This window comes from Stegodyphus dumicola, chromosome X1, assembly GCF_044657685.1.
Source record: "Stegodyphus dumicola isolate Sdum_Otavi_A_Nest chromosome X1, ASM4465768v1".
NCBI lineage: Eukaryota > Metazoa > Arthropoda > Arachnida > Araneae > Eresidae > Stegodyphus > Stegodyphus dumicola.
This window is the reverse complement of record NC_140780.1, coordinates 197,449,040-197,476,440: the sequence shown is the minus strand read 5'-3', so window position 1 is coordinate 197,476,440 and position 27,401 is coordinate 197,449,040. Positions and strand designations below refer to the sequence as shown.

Here is a 27,401-nt window from a genome sequence, read left to right as displayed (position 1 = left end):
TCATCAGTATCCGAAGACCAGGGTGTCAGCGATCAGGAATCTAAAATTCTTCAGTTTGTATCATAATAGTTATAACTCTTCAATTGTTAAATTTGCATTATTCATGACACGTTTCAAATGGTTTTTAAGAGATTTAATTCCAGCCTCCCAAAGGCCTCCAAAATAGTGTGCTTTGGAAGGGGTGATTTCCAGTTAATATTTTCAAAAGTTAAGTAACTGGCCAGACTTCATCTTGTTCATTTATTAATTCATTTAACTTCCTTAATTTTGCATTTGCGCCTTTAAAACTAGAAGCATTATTACTACACTCATGTCCATAAATTAAGGATAATGCAAAATCAGGCAAAGTAGGAGTTAGAAGCAAAACAAATTTGACTTATTTGTAAAGCTTATTTATTAAACAAAAGGTAAAGAGCAAAAAAGGATGCTATATGTTTGATATTATTGAAAAAATTATCGATTTTTTCTCCCTGGAGCAAATTACGAAAAAACCTATTTACAAAAAACCAATATTATATGGTTGGTATGATTGTTAATACATTGTATGTCTCCCAGACGATGCAATACAGTTCGTTCAACGCCTAGGCATGCTGAGTATCAAATTATCGATCTGACCTTATAGGGATATTACACCACTCAAAAAGCAATGCTCTCCGAAGTTCCGGCAGACATGTAGGAGGAGGTTGACGGGCTGCAAATCGTCGGCCAAGCATGTCCCACACGTGCTCTACTGGATTCAAGTCCGGTGAGAACGATGGCCAGTCCATACGGGTGATATCCTCCGATTGAAGGCATTCGCTTACGATGTTTGCACGGTGAGGGCGGGCGTTGTCATCCATAAACACAAATTGTGCGCCCATGGCGCCCCGAAACAAAAGTACATCTTGTTCTAGAATGACGTCCCGATAGATTGGCTTGTCATGGTTCCAATTTGAACATGCAGGTCAGTTCTGGAACCCAGAATAATTCCACCCCAAACGAGCACTCCTGCACCACCGTAACGGTGTCGCTCAATGATGTTTCCTTGGTGGTAACGGGTACCTGGAGCTTTCCATATGAAAGTCCGGCGAGAATCAGACTGCAAGCTAAACCTGGACTCGTCGGAAAACATCATACAAGCCCACTGCTTCGGTGTCCACAATGCATGCTCTCTACTCCAGGCTAACCGCAGGCGACAGTGAGTTGCAGTAAGTGGAACGCATCTGACAGGTCTACGAGCATATAGACCAATCTGCCCTAAGCGTCTGTACACTATCTGCCTCGAAATTGTCGTACCCGTGGCTGAAGAGAGCTGACGAGACAGTTCTGAGGCTGTGCTCCGCCTGCTTCTTTTGGCAGTAACTGCCAAATACCAATCCTCATTCGGCGTTGTAACTCTGGGGCGACCTGTGCTGTAACGTCTACTCACATTACAATCATCTTGGAATCGTTGCCAAAGCCTGGAGATGACACTCTGGGCAATTCCAAGTTCGTCTGATACTTCCAGTTGGGTACGCCCACATTCCAGACGGCCGACAATTCTACCACGTAAAAAATCATCCAAATGCGTCCTTTGTGTCAAAACTATTCGGTTATTGCACTGAAATGCTTATAAAAGCGCCTGCGAACAATTTTACTTCTTTGCCTGTATTCCTTATATATCACTCTCTTACACTCTCGTCATTGTGACGTACCATCGGTGTTATCTGGTTACTTCCTGAAATTTGCATATGATTCTTGAAGATGTGTGTAGTGATTTTACAGGTGATATATTTATTTTAGAGTTCTATTTCCGCGTGACTCCGAATTATCCTTAATTTATGGACATGAGTGTAAATGGCCTCGAACATTGCCTCATCTGGCAAAGAGTTTCAGGATAGCTTCAGACATTAGATTTGGATGAGTTCAGCTTTTTTCTTCTCATTTGTAAGTATTTACCTTCATCACTAGTTTTGCAGCAATACTTTTTTCTTCCAAAACTTAATCTCTATTTTGTAAGTTTAGGCTCAATTGGTTTTATTTTATTTTATTTATTTTTATTTTTATTTTTACTTCTCCAAAGGATAACTAGGTAATGCATTTTCCAAATACATTCTCATTTACTCAACCTTGTATTAGATTACTGTAAATTTAAATTTACAGTTATTTCAAATTGCATTCTTGTATTTCAAATTTTAATCACAATTGGATTTAAAGAAGAAATTGTGTGGGAAACTCTTCAGAGAAACATTATTTCGACTGTCATAGAGATTTTCTTTGCCCTCCGCGTTCTGCAGCTTTCGAGGCACGTGCTAAGTACTTTTCTCAAGTAATTTCAAGATTTTTCATTTCTCAAGATTTTAAAATAAAGTACGCAATTTAACTTTTGAATTTGATTTAACAACCAAATTTATAAATCCTGTGCTAGAAAGTAATTTTTGTCATGTTATTATTTTACAGTTTGTTATTTATTATTAATATTATTTATTTACTTTGCCTTGCCTGGAAATTTATTGGGCATTTTTCTGTTCATTTCGGAACATTTCTAAGATTGGATATAAACTTGAAGACTATTTTTACGACATAATGTCATTTCCACTATCTGTACCAATCAATGCAATAACCAGTTATTGGGGATACGCGCTCTTTGATAACAGTTATTTTATGACATGCCTCATCCTCCATCCATCTCCTGATTTTAGGAAATTACAATATGCTGCCAGAAAGCTCCGTTCCTTTCGTAACATGCTGTGCTTGTATTTTAGGAACAAATTATAATGTGCTACTAATTTTTACAGTTATTAAGACTTTTATCGGAACCTGAAAATGTGCAAAGCTCTCGCCGGACATTTCGATCACCATGCGGTATTAGAAATTTATTAAGATATATAAGAATTTTCCAGAGCACGGCTTAATAAGCTAAAGGGCAATCACTTAGATTCCTTTCGTAGGAGTACGTGAGAAAGGGACTGTTGATTGTAATGAAAAGATTTAAGAAAGTAAGTGAGATGGAAAGTTAAATGAATGAGTTTTTAATCAAGTTGTAGAGACATTAGGATTTTTTGGAAGCAAGAGAGATGAAAAATGAGCAATCGCCTTCGCCGGGAATCGAACCACGGACCTTTGGAATACTGGCCCAGTGTGCAGAACCACTACACCACGAAGGCACGCTAGGAAAGCGAGAGAAATAGCTTATGTACTCCCCTTTTTAAAGCGAGACTGGGGTTTTTAGGGGACCCAATCGCCATTTCCTGCGTGAGGGGAATCCAACACCCTTTTAGTTCGTGCGCCACTGTGGAGACATTAGGATTTTTTGGAAGCAAGAGAGATGAAACTGAGAAATCGCCTTCACCGGGAATCGAACCACGGACCTCTGGAATACCGGCTCAGTGTGCAGAACCACTACACCACGAAGGCACGGTAGGAAAGCGGGAGAAATACCTTATAAAGTGTACTGGTGATTGACGTTTGACCTGACAAAAATTTTCTAGAAAAGCTTTCAGTTTCAAATACTGCATGAATTTTTCTTTAGCTTTATTAAGGTGTAAAATTTCCAGAAATGTTTTATTCTAAAATTAATTATAAACTACAAAGAATCAAATCTAAAATAATTGTCTTGGATGCTTTTAAGATAGAAAACTGAAGTTGAAAACTTCTATTAGAATCCAGTTATTTTACTTGTAAACAGTTTTCATTTGAATGAAAGATAGCGTCTTTGGTAAAGGAAATAAAACAAGTAAGGGAAAAACTCAGATATCTTAACTAAGAACTAATGCAACTATGAAAAATGTCCTGAAATTCTTCATAACTTTATGCACCCCGAGATAGTACAGGCACGAAAGCTGATAGCTGAGTCAGATATCTGTGGAAGCATCACTGGAAAGTTTAAACTAAAGACCTGTATTTCCACCTTTATCTCTTGGATTAGATAAATGTCTTAATGTCTTTAAACGTACGCTTGTGTCAGACTAGAAAGATAAGGTAGTTTTGAATTATTTATAGTATACTGAAAATATTTTATAGTCTGTCGCGTAGGAAAAGGCAAAAAACAGAACATATGATTTTAAAATAAAGTACACAATTTTATCTGTTTTAAATACAGTGTACAATTTAATTTTAATTTGCTCTTTATTTTTACTAAAATAAAATTTTGATTTGTTTTAAATATTTTAATTTTGCGAGGTAATTGTCTCTATGACAGGACACCAAAGCTTTGTCATTAATGATACAAGTATAATCCTGTCGCATTACTGCCATCAACAAATATTCTTTCTTCCTTCCATGTGGGGACCAAAAAAATCAAGCAAAACTGCTCACCGCCATTACCACCACTCATCAGTGTACCAGAAAAGCATGAAAGCGCTTATGCAGCCAGCTCGTTTGCCGGAATCTTAACCCAAGTCCAACTACCAGAGTTCAGTGACTCAGAGTTCAAGAAAAGAGAAAAACATATTGTTATTTTGAAATTTTTATTTATTTATTTTTGAAGCTGTAAAATTCTGTCGCTTTTAAATATTTTATTTTTATCAATAATTTGTAGTAATTAATATTATAACAATAATAATGCAATAAGCGAGAAACCTTTCAAAAGCCGTTTTATTAATTTAATCTGATATATAATGTAATTTCTATATATAGAACTATATTTTAGAAATGTTTTTTCTACAAAGCCGTTGAAAGACTTTGAGAGGAGACTCGGTACTTTTTGAATATTTTTTTTTTATTTAAGAACTTTCATCTACTTTTTATGAATAATAAGTGGTTTTATAATACAAAATAATTTTAAGCCGGAAAGAAATATTTTTTGCTAATATTTTTTTTTAAGTTAAATGTTTTTTTTTTAAATCAGCAATTAAAAAATTCTTTCTTCTCCCACAATTTTCAATGTTTTTGCTCCAAACTTTTTTATTGTATTTATTAGTGTTCTAATAACTTATAGGATCGATTTTGCATTTAATGAATTAGTTTCTGAGAAAAAAATAAAAAGCACATTTTTATATAAAAATTTTAAAAAATTATGATTTCAATCATATTTTCACTTCCAATAATTTTTCAAAACCCATCCTTGTTTCTATTAAGTATGTAGTTTTAAATAAGCAGTAAAAATATTAAATAATTTAGTCCATATCTGTACAAGACTAAAACGGTATATTGAAAAATTGCAAACTGAAAAAAGGCAGTTTAAAGAATGTAAACTTTCTGAATGGTCATTAAATCTTTTCAAATTTCTTAGTTTTATTACTGAATTTCAAAACATATATGAAAAAGCAAAATTTTAAATTTTAACAGACATAAAATATTTTATTTAAAACCACTCAGCAGCCTATGTGATTTCTGCTCTTATTTTAGGAATTTGTTCTCGTATATAAATTGCATTTTAAATTAATTTAGGTGTATTTTAATTAATCAAAGAGATGCTTGTTCCAGCACTATTTCAATAATGCTACAGTCAGAAACTTGATTACTTTCACTACACCACCTCTTTCTGTTCGTGTCTTATGACAAAAAATTTCAATTTTTAAATAAGAATAGCAAAATTGACTGATAATACAGATAAAAATGTTTGCTGAGCTCAATATATATATATATATATATAAACTTGCCTGTTTAAAGGTGAAATTTGTTTTTCCCAACTTCAACTTTGTATTTAAATAAATCAGTTTATGCACATAAACAGAGTTTGTTGATAGTTGGAGTCATATTTAATTACACTTCTTTTCGTTTACACTGATTTTTAGTAGGTTACTGAAAAAAATTAAACACTGGGGGGATGGCATTTAAAGGGCTGTCAAAATTTTTGAAAGCCTTTTTATACCATTTATTATTGACGAATCATTTCAAAATTTCTTTTCAGTGTAGTAAGGGTATTAAGGTATTTTTTCAACAAAAAACTGAAAAATCGTAATTTTGGGGGACCGAGTCCCCTTAAATAGATTATTATTTACTGCTTTATTCACTATTTGTAATATTTAGTATTATACCCTCAAAGAGCTACATATTGCACGAGTTTTTTTTTTTTTTTTTTTTTTTTTAATTTCTTTTCTCTTTAAATTCTGCCTTTTCCCCAGAGTTTGAATCTTTTTTCTCTGAGAGTGGGTAGAACTGCCTTTTGTAACGTTTCAACTGAAAGGTTAAAAGTATTTCACAGCAAGACTAAAACTGGTAGCGAAAAATATTTCGTAAGAAAGTAAGAAGAGAGAAGAAAAAGGAAGTGAAATTTTAGAGAAGTAGAGTTTTATATAAAGTACTTAAACATATTTAAAATTTTTAAATCTCCCAAATGCTTATGTAGTTTCTCTTCTTATACCGTATCGTTTAGACACTGGCTAATTAATTTTGGTAAAATATTCAGAGACTAGGAGGGGTGAAATAAGATGCCCTCATGGATAATTATCCAAAAAAATTGTCACATATTTAATGAATACAGTGCGAAAAGTCCTGAATATAGCCATACTACCAGCTCGTTCCATTGATATTGCCCATAGTTCAGCACAGGATAGAAGTCTCTGACCAAACATGGAATTACAGTTACGATATTAATGTGGTTTCATGTTAAGAAAACTTGTGTAAATATTAAAACAAGCTTTGAAAGCTATGCATAAAAATGAAAAGCAAATAGAACTACACTTCTGATTTATAATGTTAATTTACATTCAGTTTCCAAAAATATGATTAAAAGTATAGCGCAAATGGCTATAAAATTTTAAATTACGGTAAAAGTAGTAGACCCCATATTATTGATTAATTGTATTGCCAGATATTTAAATGGGCTAAATATGAAAGTAGTAAACTGTTGTTTTATACAGTTTTTTATTTCAGATTCCTTATTTTGGGAACTGATAGAAAGAGATTATCAATTCTTTGACTAGAAAGTGATAACTAAATGATTTATTACAAATGTAATTCATGGGGGTAAAAATATTTGCATAAACATTTAATCAAACTGCAAAATGTAATTTAAAAAAGTGCCCAGCACTGGGTTTTCGAAACTCACTCAGTTTGATTTGGATGACATTGTAGAGACATTAGGTATTTTTGAAGCAAGAGACTTGGAAAAATGAGCAACGCCTTCGCCGGGAATCGAACCACTCACCTCTGGAATACGCGCCCAGCGTGCAGACCACCACACCACGAAGGCATGCCAAGAAGGCGAGAGAAATACCTTATAACATCATTACATAACCATATCATTTAGATCTATTGACTATAGAATATAATTTTCTTTTATCTAATACACTAAAAACTCTACCATACCTGCTAAATATTTTAAGAAATTAAGTATGCAAAGCCAATTCTTTATTACGTTTCTAATTAAAGCACAAATGCCGTTTCCGTAATTATGAGATACACGAGTTAAAAAGCGTATTGATTATACCAGCATTCTTAAAGATATCAGTTATCCTTGTACAAAGGAAGAGTGAATGCCGGTTCTCCGATAGTTCATTTTTCAGAGACTATTTCTTAAATCTGGCGAATAGAATCGAGGAATTTAATTTAAAAGTTTCGTATATTTTTTAAAGCTCATTAAATGAATACGATTGAAAGCACCTGGAGTGATTTTGCTACTTGGAAATAAACTTTTAATGATGTCGTGAAAAATTATCACTTTAGCAAGAATAGTTAAATATCTTGAAGTGTTATTTCGTTTAACAAGGGCCATTATATTTTACACTATGCATAATAATTCTGCATCGTATCTAGCAATCTCTTGCTTGTATATGTCTCTTTTTCTACATTCGAAGTATATTATTCTTATTAAATATCTTGGAAATAATGTTAAATACTTAAACAAGGAATAATGTAATTGTAAAAGGCTTAAATTGAAAAGGCTTCATGGGAAAAGGGTTAAGTCTCAATACTCTGCATTGATTCTGAAATTAGTGTTCATCAAAGATAATTTTTAAGCGCAAAAATATTACTCTTAGATTATTCGAAACACGGATAAACAAGCAGTTAAAGTCGTCAACGGGAAAAAAGATACACGCGTCTTTTTCAGTGTTTAATAGCCTATAAAACAGCAGTCGTACCTACCATATTTAACATCACTCATCGTCGCGGCTCTTCTGTAAACCATCAGGACACGCTCACTTATCAGCAGTTTAATGGCCTCTTAAAACTAGTGGAGGAAGAAAATACTTAAAAGAAACTGTCAGATTCTTGGCTACTGTTATCCTTCGGCTTATCATTTATAGGGCAATGCAAGATGCCTGCCTTAATATAGGACTGGAGACATAAACACGTCATCATTTAAGATGAGATTTTACTTATTGCTTCTGATGTGATTTTAATTTTGCAGGCGTCGGCTGATGAAATTTTCTAGCACCGCAAGTTTGCATATTAGTTGGAGATGTAAGATGGATGTTTTTCAGATATATAGTCTTTGGACTTCTTAATCATTGCTCCATATATAGGTCTTCAATCGAGATTAAATTGCAAGAAAGTTTTTCTGTGTCGTTATTATATTAAACATTTTTGACGAGTAAAAATTTTAGTGAAATACTCACAGTTACGTAAGGTTATTTTTCTTGTTACCTTTTGCCTCCTTTCGTAGAATCTAATATTAATTTTATAGTTGGAAGTAGGAGGGAGGTAGGAGGGAGGTTACTGATATTAACTGATATTGCGTAAGGAATTGTGTACTTGAATGCAGTGATATCTGTCGTGCAGCAATGAAGTAACGTGTTGTTAAAGTCTTGTATTAGACAACGATAGACATGAAACTGATTTAAATACTCAAGCAATCAAATTATGTCTCTGCTTTTCCAAAATATATTATACAGTTATTTAAAATGATCTACAAATACCTATTGCTTACGATTGACATAACTGTATATAGAAATATGAAGTTAGAAAAGGTTTTCATTTTGCCACTCGTTAGGACCATATCGCGTCTCTGAGTCAGTAATAATTATTAAGGTTTAAAAGAAAACATTTAAACAACAGATAATTTCAGTATAATACTATGTAAAGATTAGAGTTGGTGAAAAGAAATTGGGGGAATAATGAAACTTGATTCTAGAGAGAGAGCCTTCCTCGACCAAGATGACAGTAGCATGTTCTTATTTTCTAAGCTGCATATTTGTTGATATAGCGACTAGATAAAGATAATGAACGCAAAATTTCCTGCCCTGATATAGTTATATATTTCAGTGTGTATTTATTTACATGTATTTGCTGTAATTATAAAGCGTTTTCCTATCTTTTATATTTTATTTATCTTTTATATTATATTATTTATTAAATTTTATTGAATATATTATTATCTTTTATATTTTATTTTATGTAATCATATCTTTCGTATTTGAAAGCCTTGTTTTATAATACAATTTAACGGGGATTGCACTTAATCCTTTTATTCATTCACCTTTCTCAACTTGCAAAAGTGTACCAGAAGATGTACCATTTACGCTCTTAGCATTAGTAACGAGTCGTAACCGATAAAACTGACTACAGGGAGCTATATGTTTTAAACAAATTAAATCACTTTCGAAAGTATTATATTAATTGCGCCTAGTTACAGAACGTTTTTAACCTGAAGTTAGAATTTAACACTTTTTAACCTACAAGTTAAAGAATTTTTCCTCACGTTTACCCTACCGGAATATTACTGCATTATATTAAGTAGCTACTGCATATATATGTAATGTATATAATCAGTGTTATATCATGAGTATCAGTGTTCATATTTCTATGCATATTTTAAACATACTTCAAGGTATATTTTAAGCAAGGTCATATATTGTCAAAGTATTATTCAATGTAACAATATGTGTAACTATAATTTGTGCGGGTAATTATAATTGTTATCAAGCTCACCATAGGAAATCTTGTAAATATGTATCTAAACGACGTATACCCTGTATTTATAAGTATAATCAATGCATACTAAATCGGCGAAGCGTCAGTGTGCCCCCTTCTTAACATCTGGGGCTATTCTAGTTAATGGTGGACGTGGTGCTGTACAGATTAACACTAGTATGGTAGAAGCATAGTGCCCACGTCCCCCGTCACTTGTACTTATACCAGAATGTTAAAAAGTTTTAACAGTCGACATCAGGTGGCACATAAAATTGATTTGTATACTTAGGGAATTTGTAAAAGACTTGAACCAAACGTGATGCCCTTTTACGGTTTATAAAATGGTGTCCTTAACAGGAATGCATAAGGTAATCTTAATGGGGGAGAGTCGCCAGACGATATAGTGGTTAGGAAAGCCTGACTGCGATACCGCAGGGCCTGGGTTCGAATCCCGGAGAAGGTATGTTTGTAACTGTCCTTCCCTTCATAGGAGGCGATGGTGGGCCACCTATTAGGTGCCACCATAATAAAGAGACCATCACGTCTGGCCTTGTATAGATTAATGGACTGTGTTACACTGTAAGTGTTCACAATCTGCCATTGGAAAAAAAAATCTTAATGGGGGATGGCGGGAAAACTCGAAACTTAGTGCCCTGGTTGTAAAGTAATTAAGCAATTAGGTCTCGAAGAAAGTGTTATACGAAAGTCCTCTCTCGAATGAAGTTTTATCTCTTCCTGAATTTTCACCATTTTTCTCTTTTCACTAAGCGAAATTTTTATGTTTTTTTGAACAGAATAGTTTGGCGCAAAAGAATTCTATAAAACTAATTTTAGTAAAGCAATGTATTATCTTGATTTCTCTAGATTACTCTAACTAACTCAACGACTAGCGTTATTTAGCTGTTAGGGAAAATTATTCCTTGAATGTATTTAAAAAATCATTTACTTCATTTAATTTTCTTATGCGCATGCTGTCTTCCAGCATAGGAAAATGTGTATTTATTTCAATCAAGCAAAACATGTATTTATGAAGGTATTGTATTACATGTTTTAATTAGCGTTCCACTTAATTTCAATCATTGTACCTAAGCTGTCGTGAATTGAATTTGAGAAACTGGGCAGATTCTTTTACTTCCCATGCTCTCTCTAAATAGAACGTTTGGGTTGATCAAAGCAATGCACCCTGCAGAAACCGCCCAACAATTTTGTTTCACATTCTTGAAAAACGTCAGAGTACTTAAATATTCTGATGTATTTCTACGTTATATAAGGCGTTCATAGAAGATGGCTACAAACTCTCTTTCCTTAAATACGTGTCAATTTTCGATTACAGTGTTTCTCAAAATAAGGTAGGGAACAAATTTAGCTATGGGTGAAATTTAGCTATGGTTAACTATAAATTAGTGAAAAAAGTTATTTAACTTCTTGTGTAAAATTTCAAAAATATGAGTAATTAGTATTTTCTCAGGGTCATCTATTTGCCATGTTTTGCTAAAGTTTAGTGTTAATAAACGGAAGAATTTAGGGAATAATTAATTTCTTTCATACATATGCCTTGAAAATTGATTTAAATCAGCAAGTTTGGTTTCTAAAGCCTTCGCAGATTTTTAACTCAAAAGGCATGAGACTTTTTGAATTAAGCTTAATAAAGTACTTGTATGATAAATATTACTAATTAAAATTTTGTTACATTGGACCCATACAAAAATTAAATTTTAGTATACCATACTGATCTATCAGTGCTAAAACTATCCTGGTATAAGCCATTGCTTTAATGTGAAAGACTTTCTAGTTGGAAAAACATATTCAAATCATTACTTTCTCGAGCACCTTTAATATAGTAATCTGATACATTACTGTTTTACAGCACAGTTGCATTTACTTTGTGGCATAACTCAACTGAAGTATAGTAAATATTCTGTGGGCAGTATTACATTATATAGTAAATATTCCGTGCGCAGTAAATTTTCCTAAAGCTTGAGTAATTATGTATGCCCTAGTTTGGTTTGTTTTATTTGATTATGGCAAAGCACTCAAGGGTTATCTGCGAAAGGGGAGATATGCCTTCTTCAGGGCGGGATTTAGACTTGATAAGGCCCTAAGTTATTTGAGATATAGGGTCATTATAAGTCCAGGTATTATACATCAGTGCCAAATATCATTTTCGGATATCTAGAGGGTATTTTGGGGGAGCCAAAAAGCGGGAGCCCTAAACTAAATCTTGTGTAGCTTATACGTAAATCCTGCACTGGCATTCTTAGAGGACTTTCTAAGAGAAACTGGCTCTTATACACGTTATGTATGGGGAAAACCATGAAAACGTCCATGCAGGTATCTCATTCGAAGGGATTCAAAGCGCGGACCAAACTACCAGTATTCAGTGACTTTGCCGCTGTAATGTGTGGCCTAAAAATCGAAAGAAGGTCTATTTAACTGCATATATTATGTAATCAAATAATATAGGAGGTAAATAAAAGCAAGTGGGACCGTTTTACCAAACATAAAGGGGGCGCAGATGTTTATGTTTTAAAGTGATGTGAATCAAATAATTGATAAGGAAAATCATTTACAACAAATTGAAACAAAAATTGCACGATGAAAATCGTTTACTTCTCGAATTAACTGAATGCAAAGCAAACCTGGTGGCCGTTCGCATACTTATTAATTAATTGTTAGTAAAAAAAGTTTGAAATTTTCAGCTCTCTTCGTGATTATTTAAAAGCAAAATTATCAATTAAGTTTATATTCTTTAAAGCTTTTATTAATATAATATAACTTTAATTGCTATTTTTTGGTAAAATTTATGAAAAACTAATAGTTAATAAAATAAAGGAGTTAAAAGTTCATTCAAAATTAGTTTGGTTTTTATAGTTTTGATTGGGGGTTTTAAGGCCCCCCCCAAACAAAACTATCAATCAAACGATTTTCTTGACCAAATATTTTCTCTAGTCCGACTCCCCTACAAGATCACTGGTAAAAATGTTTTGTCATTTAGAAGCAGAAAGCTCCTTGCGATTTATAAAATTACAGTGCTAACAGTTTTTATAAATCGCAAAAAGTGAAATAAAATTTAAATAAACTATTTCATCTGATAATCTGACCTTGCGCCAACTAACAAGGACAATAAAAGAAAGTACATTTGGGGACACCTCTTCTACAAAAGAAACCACGCAGATAAATTCTTATGAACAAAAGCTAAGTGAAGTGTTATTCTGTTCACACCCCTTGTAAGTGAGAAACCTGAGCTTACCTTTTTTTACACAGCTTGTCAAATATTATCACAAACTAAGATACATCTACTGTCACTTTTTTATGAACCTCGGCTGTAACCCAGGTTCTCATAGGTAGAAAGCTCAACAGGAATCGGTATGGAGACTCAGGAGCCATTCAGACAGACACAGGTTTAATATTTTTGAATAAAAAGGAATAATCATACCTACCATGGAACAACCATGCCTCTGACTACCGTTCAAGCCATTGGAAGGTTCCACCGTGCACCGGCTGAAACTATTAGTGTAGATTTTGAAATGATTTAATATTTAAGGTATTAAGAAAACATATTTATATCAATAATTCGAATTTTAAGAGCCAAATTATCAGCTACTAACATACAAACAGCGTAATGTTTCAGGGAAAAAAACTCAGAAGAATCTTCAGTAGTCTACTTTGGGAAGATACTAATTAAAATAAATTCTTGATGAGGAGGATTCGTTTCGATGTAATTTTAAAGAAAAGGACCAAAAGAAATGAAAACATTTTCACGAGCTTTTGGAACTATAATTGTATGTATTAAACTGGAAAGTCTGGCACGAATGATCTTATCATTTATGCTAAAGAGGACTGATACATAAAATTCAAACATTCAAAAACATTATTCAGTTAGTATTTCATTGTAGGTATTTTTAAATTTTAGCCATTATAATTTTCATGCAATTCCTTCTTGTTTAGAAACATATATTAGTAATAGCAATACTGAAAATATTTGCGGCAATCAATTAAAAAACAACTTTAGAAAAAAGATCGTTCACATTTGATGTGACAGCTAAGAAAACAGCAAATGGAAATAATATTGCATCTGATGTAATAACAATTTAACATTCAATATTTGTAGCAGCCTTTTGTGAAAACGGAAGTCTTACAAATTCCCCCATGTAATAAAAAGTAGGTGGTACGTCGAAATAAGAAATTTCATTCATCACTTATCATAGAAACAAACTATAAAAAGTTTTATTCCGTGTAGAGAATAAAGGATAAAGAAAGAAATGAAGAAAAAAAGTATTTGAGATGTGGCGAATAACTACTCGCTGTCACCTTTCCATCAGATTTACAACCCACATTCTACTGTCGTAAAACGCGCAGAGCGAAGTAGGTAAAAATAAACACAAATCCATGAGCATGTAACGCCACATTTAAAAAGCAGTATTACAGGATCCCATTGACTCGATCATTACACAATATATATGGAGCCACTAATGCTTGCTCTTTACATCCTATATCCCGCGGTTTTAAGCAGCTTTTAATTGACGAAGTAGCGCGTTATGAAGGCTTAATACTTACTGATATGAAGTTAGAGAGAGACGGTTTTTCTGACAACATAGGAAGGGTTTTCAAATTGATATGGCGATGGTTTTAGAGCTACATACCGTAAAAATGGCCCATGGAAGGATCGGTCTTTATTGTTCGAGAATCATTCAAAAAATGGGAGCGAGTTGCAATGAGGGTTGTCACCAAATTAAAGTTCGGATCAAGCAGGCTGTTTTGTGACGGGAAGGGTTCCATCCATTTTCTGCAGACAAGCATCTTGCTCAGAAATGCTTTCTTAAATAAGCGTATTTTATACATCAAAGTAAAATGAAGCATCAATTTACTGAAGATTATCAATTTTGTTCGCTAATGTGTAATTGTAAAGTTGCTAGTAGGAAGTTTATAACCTTTACTGAAAAGGTATGCAACATTAAATAGTTTCGTTCTACTGCCGACAGAATCAAGCAAGCTGATTTTACTTTATACCTCTTCTTGAAGTACTTCTCTAATTAAAACGTTTATGTTGCTTCTCGAATGAAGATTATTGGTACGTTTTGTAGTAATAATATTTTCCCCCCTTCAGCTGGAATCTTGAAAAGTCAACCCTAGTCTCATCAGGAGTCGAAACCGAGAACTTTCATTAGTTACCTGGGGAAGTTAATCACTCTGCCGCAAAGACACATGGGAGGAATGTTACGATTAGGGTTTTTACTAGTAGGAATTAAAAAAAAGAAAGAAACTTCGAAATTTATCTACCTTTTTGGGAACTCTGACTTACAAAAAAGACTATCGCAAATATTTTGATTTGTATTGCATTGGCGGGAAATTGACCTAAAATCTGCGCAATCAATTTTGTTTAATTTGGTATCATAAGATTAAAAAAAAAAATCTCAGTACTTTTGACAACGAGTATTTAAGTGTGCAGCGTCCCACCTCCTTTTTAGCAGCTTAAAAAATTAATGTTACATCAAATTACTGTACTGCTAGTTAGGAAGTTTACAAGAATTGTGATTTAAAGATTTAATAGTACGTTTCATTATTTTTTAAACAAAAAGATGTCACCATCATAATAAGGCTAAGCAATTCTCAATTTTTGAGAATCGAATATGTTGTTTTACCACTCCACTTTAAAGATATTAAATTTTCCTCGCCCCCTTTTCTTTATTTCTGACATATTCGAAAAACAGTCAGTTTCCTTCTGTGTTACGTGATGATTGCAGTTTTAAATTAGCTATCTTAGCACCCCTTTGTAAAAAGGGAACAAACAGCACTTTTAATTGTTGTCTAATTAAGGATAACTATTTCAACAATGAAAGTACAAATAGAAATTTCAACATAAGAAAGCACAGTTAGCCAAGCTACTTGGCAATTGATGTATACATTTAGTTGAAAACTTTGCACTGAAAATGATGATGCTTTTCTTTTACTACTGCATACAGAACATCAATTTACTCAAGCATTATGTATTTAAAATTTCAGTATCTCGTAAAAAGTTTTTATGAATTTCCACCTAACATGAGGATTATCATCATTCGTAAACTTTCTCACATTTTGCTATGTATTCCTCAAGGAAATGCAAAATTTCGTAGTCTTAATTGCTTCTAAATACTCAAAGATCCAGATTCTACAAAGAATAATATTTAAATAAAACTGTCAATAGCAAAAATATGTCATTAATATTAAAAATCTTTTTTCTTCTAGACTTTCATTAAAAAACTCAGAATACATACCTAAGCCACGATTAAGTTAGTGTAAGATATTCGGTACAGTATTCTTTCAGAGGCCTTTTCATGAGCGGGGACAAAAAAAAAAAAAAAAAAAAAAAAAAATCAGAAAATTCTGAAACCGCTTTTGATGTGTGGTTTCAAGTCTTGTAGGTATAGATGGGTGAAAAACTCATGCCGTTTTTAAGTTCTGTCAAACTTGAAAATGAAAATTTCCTGCTAATAAGTAAAAGCAAAAGAAATTCTCATGAAAAACAGGTTGCACGTAAATGGGCGCAAGGTTTATTTATACGAAAAACAATTTTTATTATAACTTTAATTATTCTTTGCTATTTATTATTTCCACCTTTCATTTGTATTAGTTAACCCCTCTCTTAAGTATAATGTTAATTGTAACTACAAGTTTCGTCTAAAAGCTATTATTTGGATCTAACTGACAAATGCCAAATACTGCGATAAGATTCATCCAAATAGGATGGTAACTGATAAATCTTCAGTTAGTCCATATGTTAATTATATGCTTCTTTGTAAATAATTAGCAGAAATTAATCATTAATGAGTAATAATGGCTGTCAACAGAAACATAGCAACAGCTAAAAAGCGTAAATTTCAGATATCAGTTTACTGATTAAGGTAGCAAACTTATCTTATATTCCAGTACTTCGATGAGTTTGCATTTTTGAAGAATTTAGCGTTTCTTTTATCATTCATGTCGTAATATAATTAGTTTCGTAATCACAATGAAACGCATCTAAAACGCCGCTTTATAATTATATGTCATCATTTATTTACCTTTCATTTGAATTGACCAAATGTTGAAATTGAATTTAAGTGGATCCACTAATTATTGCGTGCACATTAGTTCATGTTTACATTCATGCTATATCTCTGTTTTAGAATGGAGGAAGCTAGATGTTCAATAGAATTGGTTATCCGTAAAGGGTTCTTTTCCTCTTCTTCTTCTTTTTATTATTATTATTATTATTATTATTTAATTTAGTATCAGATATGCTTCAAAAGTTTATTCGTGGTTTTTTTTTTTTTTTTTTTTTTTTTTTTTTTGTGCATACATGTCTAATGCAATTGTATTAGACCACAACTTATGTACAACATAAGTACGGAAAAAAAAACTAAATTTCAATAAATAACTTTTATTAACAATAATGGCAACTTCTAAATACATTTTTTTTGAAAATTTCATTCATTTAGCTTTGTATTGTTAACCACATATTAATTGGAATAAGAATGTTAATTAAATAAAATATCAATGATACTGGCATTAATTTGTAAGCCAAGATTGTTCATTATACTTCTCTTTTTAGAAATCACCGATTTGGGATTTAAATATTATTTATTTAAACAATCATCATCTGTATTACAATGCTGCAAGAATATGGCTGTGATTTTATGAAACTGTGTGTAGTCTGGTTTGGAACTGAACCTATAAAAGTACACTTAAAAGTGAAATATCGTTATTTCCTGATGCCCTAGAAAGTGATCCTCTTAAATTCGTATTTCAATGTGTGAATGGCCCCCAGTAACAGCTGCTCTTCTCCATCTTGTTTCATAGCACTTTCTTCGTAAATAATGGTTTTAAAAATGGTCGCTGTGTTTATTTAACTCATCCAATGTAGCCAAGTAACTGTATGAAGTTTTCTTTGCCGTCTCTTCTTCATTGACGAAGCAATTTTGAGTGTGAACTACATTTTCTGACGACGATCAGCGCGGATGTGCACATAGCATGATCAGATGCACTTTGGCTCTTCCAACAGATTTGACTACCCCCTCTTTTCAACGGACCTTTAGTAAGGAGGTAAATTTAAAGAGCGTTTTCCAATACATTGTATCATTTAGTTAAAAGTTTAAGTGCTTTGTTTCTTCAAAATATTAACGAAAACGTGTATTGCAAATAGTTTCATGTAACTATAACTAAAGTTAAGATTTCCAGTTTGGGAGATGAAGAGAATTTTTCATTTTGTATTCGTTCTCACCTCCGTTAGATGCTAGAACTTAATTTTATGTAATATTCAGTATTTAGTATTAAATAAAGCCGAATGATAAATGTGTGACAAGCATTAATTTGCGTTAGACATCTGAGCTTTCCTGTGCTGTCCTAATGCATGCCGCTCATTCGGATTAAATAATGTTGAGTTCACAGGCACAGCAATGAGTGCCGTCTTCAGCTGTTTCTAATACGACTTTCATATTTAATGTCGAAGAGTGAAAGTACCATACGAGTTAAATCCTGTGTACTAAAACTGAACGAAGTATAAGCTCACTTTTGCTAAATGAGCAAATGCTCCGCATCAATGTAAGTGATTATTGAATATTATTTATGAATCTCAAAATGAGTGAACATGAAAAGGGATTATAGGAAAACATATAAAACTATGGAATTTATTCAACAGCTTTTTTTTAACTGACCGGGAGGGAATGCGCTTTTTATCAAAATACATTTAGATTCCTTTTTGACACGAAAATAAGGCTGAATTTTGCTGTGTAAATTTCTGTGAGTTATGCTAGAACACGCTTACCAACCCGTTTAATTAAATAAAAATCTGGAGTTCATGGATTCTCTGAATGAGAAAAATTGCTCATATTCATAGAATTCAAGGAATCTGTTCAATTAAAATATTATTTCCAAAAGTATCGCAAGAAGCATTTTCTTCCCCAAGTAAAATATATTAGAGGCTGAGCATATATTATAGCGGCCATTCTTTCGATAGTCAAAATTTTGCATTTAGTTTTTCTAGAAGCAGTTTTGTTTTCCAGAAACATTTTGTATGTATGTATGTATATACATATCGTATACATGCATGCACGCTATGATTTTTACAGTTTAGGAATTTCTTTGGGAATGTGTATATATATCCGTTTCGAATAATTACTTTCAAAAAGATATACTTGCATTTATGAATTTATTTTGCTGTTTGTAAAATGCGATGGATTTTCTTAATTGCAGCAGAAGGTTTTCCCTTAATTAGTAGCTAAGATTTTTAAAGAAATAAGATAAGTTTCGTGTGTTAGCTTGCTGTGAAATTCCAAAAAGAATGTCAGTAGGTAACTATATATATTTATATATATACCTATTCATACGACTTCTCCAAAAATTTATCGGATAATTAACATATGGCAGAATGACCAATTTTATAGCATTCTGCTATGTGATGTCGTTGGCAATATGCCAACTGTTAAGCAGATATGTAATTTTATTAACAGTCTATTCGTATTCAGGATTTTCTGTGGTATATTAGCCAGAAATTTTACCGTATTGTAAAACTTAATGATCATCAATTTATGTAAAGTAAATTTGAAAAATTCGATATGATTTTAGAAAAATAGTCAACATGGAGGTCCTGCTCTCTTTGTAAAATAGGTATTTTATTTAATTGTTTCAGTTCTGTAATTTATCTTCTGGTTTAATTCGTACAGGTACTGAAGATCCAGTTGAAATATATTTCTTAAGTGTAATTATTATCACATTTAAGAACATTAAAAAATAGTGTTAAAACTTACACCTAGAGCAAGCTGTTTCTGTGTGTATATACTTCCACCTACACTGATAAAATTTGGTTGTATTTATAAAGATCATTAAGTGAATTTGGACTCGTTTTAAATCTTAAATATAAGCTTCATAAATGAAATAAGCAAAGATTTTGTAATGATGATCATCATCAACATCATGATGTTATTGAGGAACTTAAAAATACCTGGAAGAAAACAAAAGTTCTCCGTATGAATTTTTACATTGCATCTGAACTGAGTTCGTCTTTAACACATCTATGTGATGACAGAAATCACATTAGAAAGAAACTAATTACAAAATTTCGTGGAAAATTGGGGATTTTTATTTTAATTATGCGTCATCATTGTTAGCACACAATATTCAGCTATTTATATTGTTTTTATGTTTACTGAACGTGAAGTCATCATTTTAATATATTTACACTGTACATAATTACACTGTATATTACTGTTCTTATAAATATGACATTTTTTGCTACATTTGCAATTCCTGCTTTTAGCTACATTGACTAGACTTAAAACTATGTACTTAAGTCTCCAAAATAATAGCAGTAATAATAGTAATATTAAATTTTCTACATTGAAGTGAAATAGGACAATTTTGTAACCTAAGGTGGATTTATGAGAGCGTGCATTTTAAAGGGCAACCCTTCACCTTACAGTTTCAAAGAGAAGCAATGTAAAATGAAAGTAAGCGCATTACCTGTTTTTTAAGATGAGGGGCCGCAAAGCTCATAAATACTCCACAAGGTGTAACAATTCATTATGTATTTTTATTTTCAACTAAATTTCAGATATATATTTCTGAAATTTTACTTTCTCAGTTATAATTTTTTAAACAAATTTAATTGCTTTTTTACTATGAAAGGAGTTTCTTTTAAACTCTTCTCCTTTTCTTCTAATTAAAAGAAATTAAGTATGAAATTGTTTTGTAGAAATAGAGCCCAAACTATTTATGCTCATTTTCGCTGATGTAATTATTACGAGAAAGATCTCCACTGCTTATAACAGTGATTTTCAGAAGCACCATAGCAACTTAGCTCGATTAACACCAACTTATGTCTGCAGTACCTCTCTTGTTTTGAATGTTGAATATGTTGTTGGAATGAAAAGCCACATATGAAAATAATGGCAACTAATCATCATCTCTAATCTAAAAATTCATATCTCTATTCTTTTGGTAGTAAACGCTCAGCAGGCAAAACCTTTCTCTAGACAAAAATAAACTCAAATTTTGGTGTTTTTTGTGTATTTAAATAAATATTAATAGCAAATAATATTATATTTTGTGCTGCAATGCATGCTGTATTTAAGCACTTGTATATTTTAAAGTATATGCTTTCATTTAAATATTTGAGTTAGGAAACAAAATATTTTCGATGCGATAGGAATACCTTTTGTGCAGAGATCGTTATCGACAATGTGATAGATTCAGTGAATGTACCTTATAATAGCTCTGTTTTGTTGATATTAAAAGTTTAATTTCAATCAAATGACAGAAAAATTTTAGCATCGCCATCTACCTATACCATTTATTATCTATCCATCTACCTATATCATCTAGTTCTACCTAACTCGTCAAGTGATTCTATAATTAATAAGCTTTCTCTTACGATTAAATTATCAAAAGGATTTATTAAATTTGGTTTAACATTTAGTTCAATCAAAATTCCGAAAACTTGACAGAATTCATGATATTTCAAAATAAACTGAGTAAAGTTTACGAAATAAATGGAAATCAGTGCACACTTTACCAGTTAAGATAAATAATGAATTTATTTACTGCTTTTTTTTAATTGTAGCTTTATAATTTCTATTTATATTGAAATATCTTTATCACTTTCACTTTCTGATTATCTGGGTCTACTGGATCGAGTGATTTTCTGTTGTCTGTAATTATCAACTGATGTGTTTAATTCTTTTCACATTTATATTTATATCAATGTCCCTAAGCTTCTTCATCTTTTTTATTGGTCATGGTCTTTTTAGTTTCCTAAACAGAGAATAATGGGACATATTTAAGTAAATAGATAAAAATAATTAGCAGCTTGCCATATTTAAAAAATGTTACTAAAGAACGTATGCTGACCATTGATTCACACTTCACTAGAAGTGGGAAAAATTGGTGCAGTTTTAAAATTTCAGAACTAGTAACAACTATTAAATGGCTACTTATGGAGTAGAAACGTTTTGAGTAGACAATTATATTCTTTGGATATGTAATTTTCGAATCTGAAAAATTTTCTATGCTTCAAATATGTCTTAATATATTGTTAATAGAAATTTATTTCTTTACAGTGTGGACAAATTCAGTGCTGTAAATGTGAACATTCTTTCTGCCACTTAAAATGTAACCAATTACTAAAATAATAGTTTAAGACTCTTATAAAATTAAGAATGAAATTTTAATAGCGTGACTTTTAAGCTAAAATTATTTAAATTAAATATATAGGTTCGTAATTTTCGTCCTCATAAGCAGTCTCATAAAAATCCAAATCTTCTTTCACACTTGCATCAAAATTATAATATGTGTTGTGCAAAATGTAAAAGGCACAACTATAGCTTGTTACTGTGATACCTAAATGTTAATAGAATTTGAGGTACGATATTTCTGCTTATTGATATGTATTTACATTTGTGAAATTTATAGAACTTGCTATTTATTTGATAACGGCACTGCCAGTTTTGCATGAAAATTTCCAAATATCACGTAACAGAAAATCAAAGTTTCTCTTCTCTAAGAAACATTTTTATATTATTTTAATCATTAAGAAATGACATTCCGATGAAAATGATGCATGGTGAATAGGCTGAAAATTTGAATTTATTAAAATTTCATTTAAACTTTTCCAAAAATTTATTAAAAATAAAATACTTCTTTTTATTAATTTAAGAAGGTTTTTCGAATATGCAAAGCTTATGAAATGACTTTAGGTAGTATAACTGGTCTTGATGACTAAAGCGACTGGAGGTGAATGGAAAATTGAAATTAATAAATTGGTCTTTTATCTACGATATTCTGTAATAATAAAACATTTTAATTTCTTGATAATGTTTTTATTTCATTTTTAAACTATAAAAGTTAGTCTAATGTCAGTGATTATTTTGGTTCATAAAGATAAAATTTTGCATGCATGATATTTCGAATAGGTTCAATAGTTGTAGCCGATTTCTGAAATTAAATTTCAAATGAATCAATGAACAGTCATGAATTTCATATAAAAATCTGAAAAGGTCGTAAAATGACTGTACCTTGTTTTACCATAGAGTGTTATTGGTACCATACTGTGTTATTCGTGTTTCAGATATGAGATGGGGAACAGAGAGAGGTTTGCTCTCAGAGAACATCAGGACCTGATCTCCTGTGTCCAAGAGGAGCACCGCGTGTCTCAACGGCGGCAGAATACAGTGAGGAGAAAGGAGCCGAGAGGCTTCCTCTGATTGGCTGGAGACCACCTCCCCAGAACCACCCTTTGCGAATGTGTATCCATGGCAGCCGAGGGCTCAAATTGAATCCAACACACGGTTCACTCAAGTAAAAAATACCCAAATTCCAACTCTGATGTTGAAGAGTGAGGAGCGTTGCATCGTCGGTGAGGTGTCGTTGCATCATCTCCTTACATGATGAACTCATACTTCGAACAGCCCGGCTTTTACAACGGACAATCAGCCGCCGAGCAGTCGTATCGTTTTCCGCAGGGACTCCTTGTACCACCGTACCCTCCGCAGCCCAGTACGGCTCGGTCTAATCCCGCTCACGAAAATTCAGCGGCTTCGTATGCGGCGGTCGACGCCACTAATAACGGCAACGCGTCGGTGGCATCGACGGCGGCTGCGGCCACTGCTGCGGCGGCTGCGGCTTGCAAACTATACTCGAACTCCGTCAGCGAAGGTAGTTCTACTATCTTCAAGCCGGAATGCCTGGCTAAAGATCAGAATGGCTTCAACCAGGCCGTTAAGGAGATGGCCTCTTGGCCCTCGAGCTCTGTCACAGGCCTCAGACCGTCGAGTATGAGCGGGGAAACAATGCGACCCTTTCCCCCCGATAACTCTGCAACCCCTCGAGTAACAGATGCATGGTCGACCTGCTGTCAAAGCACGCCTCCTATGGCTCAAGCACCTGCCAATGCTTTCTACCCGTGGATGGCCATAGCAGGTTGGTGTAAGTTATCTTTCGTTGTTCTTTTACATTTTTTTTTTCCTCTTTTGCAAATTATCAATAAATTGAAAAACGTGATCTGATGACACTGCTTCTTCAAAAACTCACAATGAAAGGGTTGTTGCTAAAGTAAACATTTTTACTTCCTTTTCGAAAACTTCACGGGGGGTGGAGATTCTTAGCGATTACGAGTGTTTCGTGTATGTACTTTCTTTTAAAATACAAATCGATGCTTGCCTCATAAAGCATTTGACTATAAAATAATATTCGCTTATTTTAGAGCATGCAAAACTATCCAGTACTTTTAGTTCCTTAACATACGTAATATTTTGATTTTAAATTGATAATTTGAGCTCCGAAGTAGAGAGAACATAACTGTTAGCTGATTTGAAAAAAATGTGTTTAGTCATTCTCAAATACGTACAGTTTTTTCCTTCAAGGAAGGATTAAGAGTGAATTTCGTAATATACACAATATATTTCTAGTCTCATAGATATCTTTCTTCATGTTTGTTATTTAGTACCATAACATTTAAAATCTTTTAATATTGGGTAATATCTCTTCGATGCTTCACTTATTTTTTTTAAAGAAATCGAAGCTGTGGTAAATGTAATGAACTCAACATTATTGAACCATTAGCAGCAAATCCACTTTCATCCAATAATATAACTCTTGAAAAAAATAATTCATATAATTAGTTCATAACTGAAGTCTAATGTGTTCTGTATTCGAAATCGCACTAACAATTGCATTGTGAAGAAGATGGATAGCACGCAGGAAGAGAATCAACAAACTTTTCAAAGATAAAATCAAAAACCTCCCTTTCATGAAGAGATGCTAAAATAAAAATGAGGAGGAAAAGAGCTCCTAAATCCCTTTTCTCCAACTTGCTTCCAACATTTATAGCACTTGCAAATAGTAGTAAAATAGCTTTATTGCCCTTTTTACAAAGTAAGAGCTCATGTATCACTTTCCAAATACCTTCCCAGTAGGGAGAAGTCATAAAACGACTGTTTACTGGTCATCAAATCCTGGAGCGGCTAAATAGTTTTCCCCTAGGACTCCCCAATCACTCAGTGAAAGCATGCTTCCCTGAGCTCATTCATCCACTACTGGTTAGAGAGTGTAACTGATTTGGGATAATCTGTTTTCTTAGTTATGATCACATCGATAGTGCTTTGATAAGCAGAGAGTGTGTTAATGTTTGCTATATAAATTTGTATTCTTGTTGATCATCATTGCTGTAAACAATAAGCAGCATTTACGGGTTAATCTAGGGTTATGCATTAAAGAAGTAATATAGAAGTGAAATACTCATTGGCTTTCAAATAAATAAATATTAAGATGGTGATAAAAAAAAGTCATGAAGTAATTCCAGCATAGTGAATTTTAATATAGCAATATTGATTTGTATTTGCCATATATATGTATGTATATATAATTTTTCCTAAATATATAATTTAAGGCATCAAAATCCACACTTCGAATAAAAATATATCTCAATTACTTCTTTATGTCATATAATAAGCATTAAATTTAAGTAACTGATTCTTTCAGAGCATGTGAATGTAAAAGATATTTTTAATAATTTGGAGTTTACTCTGTTGGAATGCCCATCTGGACCAACATATGTGTACAGATGGCTTATTATATTTAATACAGAAATGTAATATATAACACATTTTTAACAAGCTCATGTACAAAATGAGTTCTAGCTTCCTCTTCCAGTTAATCTTGTAGATTGTGATAGTTAGGTAATTTTAACAGATAAATTTAACCCTTCATAAGTTGCTGTCAGTATTTATGCCAATTTGTAGATAGATTTTTGTTTCGTTTTACTTTACGAGTGCAAACTACACTTAAATTACTTTAAGTGTTTACAAAACAATCTAAGAATTTTGTTCAGCAGAACCTTATTTTTAAGCAGCTCGAAAATTAATTTAAGGTATCTGGCTCATTTAATTGTATTCTCTGAAGATATCCTTTCTGGAAATAAATGAAGAGTTTCGAAGATAAGATTGTTTATAATTCTGAATACGTTAAATGCATTGTAATCCATGCATTACGGCAGTATCAGGGTACATGAGTGTTTTCCTGTAATTTTAAAGGAAAAAGTAGCTCAGCTCTTCTCTTTCCTAACACAATAAATTATTCATCAATTATCATAAAGCAAATAAAATCATTTTAAGGAATTTATTCGTGACTTTTTTATTCGAAAAGAAGGTTCTGTTTGACGTATGAATTTACCATGCATTAAGCAATTTATCATTCTTTTGAGAAAAACATATTCTTTGTAAAGATATTCAAAATGAGATTTCCTCTATAATTATAATACTTTTAATAATTATTTACAATTATCAAATAAAGTTTAATGTGTATCTAACTTGTCATATATAAAGGCGTGAGAAGATTTAAGCTTCTCTAGCTCCTTTTCTCTCATACCTCAAGAAACATGTATCATATAATGCTTTGTCGAGTTTTGAAATGTAACATCTTCTAACCATTTAATGGCAATCAAGCATTCTTTTGATATTCATTGTGCTACAATTCAAAACGAAAACAAATTTCATGGACGAATATATAAGAAACCACAATAATTTCAAAATTTAGACTACTTTATGATGCATCCTTTTCACGGGGGTGAAAAATTAAAAATTTCCTCTGGTAGGAAAAAACTTTTACTTGTGAACATACAAACAAATACAAAAAGTGTACATTTATACTTTTTATACGTACAGCATTATTTATTTCTAAAGAAATTTTACAAAATGTAAAATTATGAGAAAATCGCAGCAATTAAAAAGTTGTTAAATAAAAACAAACTACTGTAAAAATTAATAATATAAAATAGATATAACATATAACTGGAAAACAAGACGTAGAAAGTATGTATATATACTTTTCTTCCCCCCTGCATCTATATATAGATATATGCATATTAATTAACAACTGTTATAAAATAATTAGAACATAAAATAATAAACTCTAGTGTTTAAACAGCTTATATCAAAATTTTATTAATTTTACAGTAATTAATAAATTTTCTGTCTAACGAAATATCTACATACATTTTATTAATTTTACAGTAATTAATAAATTTTCTGTCTAACGAAATATCTACATACATACATACATGTACGTGCATATAGAAATAAGAGTCAAAACTATTTATTATTTGTAAATTAACTTAAAGTGAGTTTTATGTATTTTCTGCAAAGTATTTCTGCCTTAACTTCTATTAAAAGAAAAATGTGATGTATGTATATGTATGAATATATGTGTGTAAGCACATATTTATGTATGTACAAAGTAGAAATCAATTACAGCGAGCACGAGTATAACAAGGAAATTTTGTTGATCTAGGCTTGCTACAGCCGTATTCGATAATACCTACAATATAACTAAACGGGAAACAAAAGTATTCATATAAACATTAATTGAAAATATATTTGCTTTGAAATACTAGAAAAGGTTAAATAAAAACTGCGGTAGACTGCGCAGTAAAACTCGTTTACATATGCCAAATGTACAATAAAATCCGTCATGGCTATCCTACAAAAGGTCCGTTGCCATAAACCATGCATATTCTCGCAGTGGGAATTCTACGGCATCTAGATTGCACTAAAGTGGACAACAGAGAAAAAGCCTAACACGTTTCCCAACGCTTGGTGGAAGCGTGGCCAGATATATCACCGTGGTCCTGCCATCAAGGG

General features: G+C 32.2%; 1 protein-coding gene across 1 annotated transcript in view; it reads left to right on the top strand.

Moving 5' to 3' along the window:
* The window catches only part of LOC146993388 (homeotic protein ultrabithorax-like), a 180,440-nt gene that overhangs the window by 101,661 nt on the left and 51,378 nt on the right, over positions 1–27,401 (top strand). The window contains exon 7 of the mRNA XM_035349894.2: positions 22,835–23,691. Coding sequence (XP_035205785.2) covers positions 23,151–23,691 — 541 coding nt within the window. The 5' untranslated portion in view covers positions 22,835–23,150. The remainder of the gene's footprint in view (positions 1–22,834; positions 23,692–27,401) is intronic.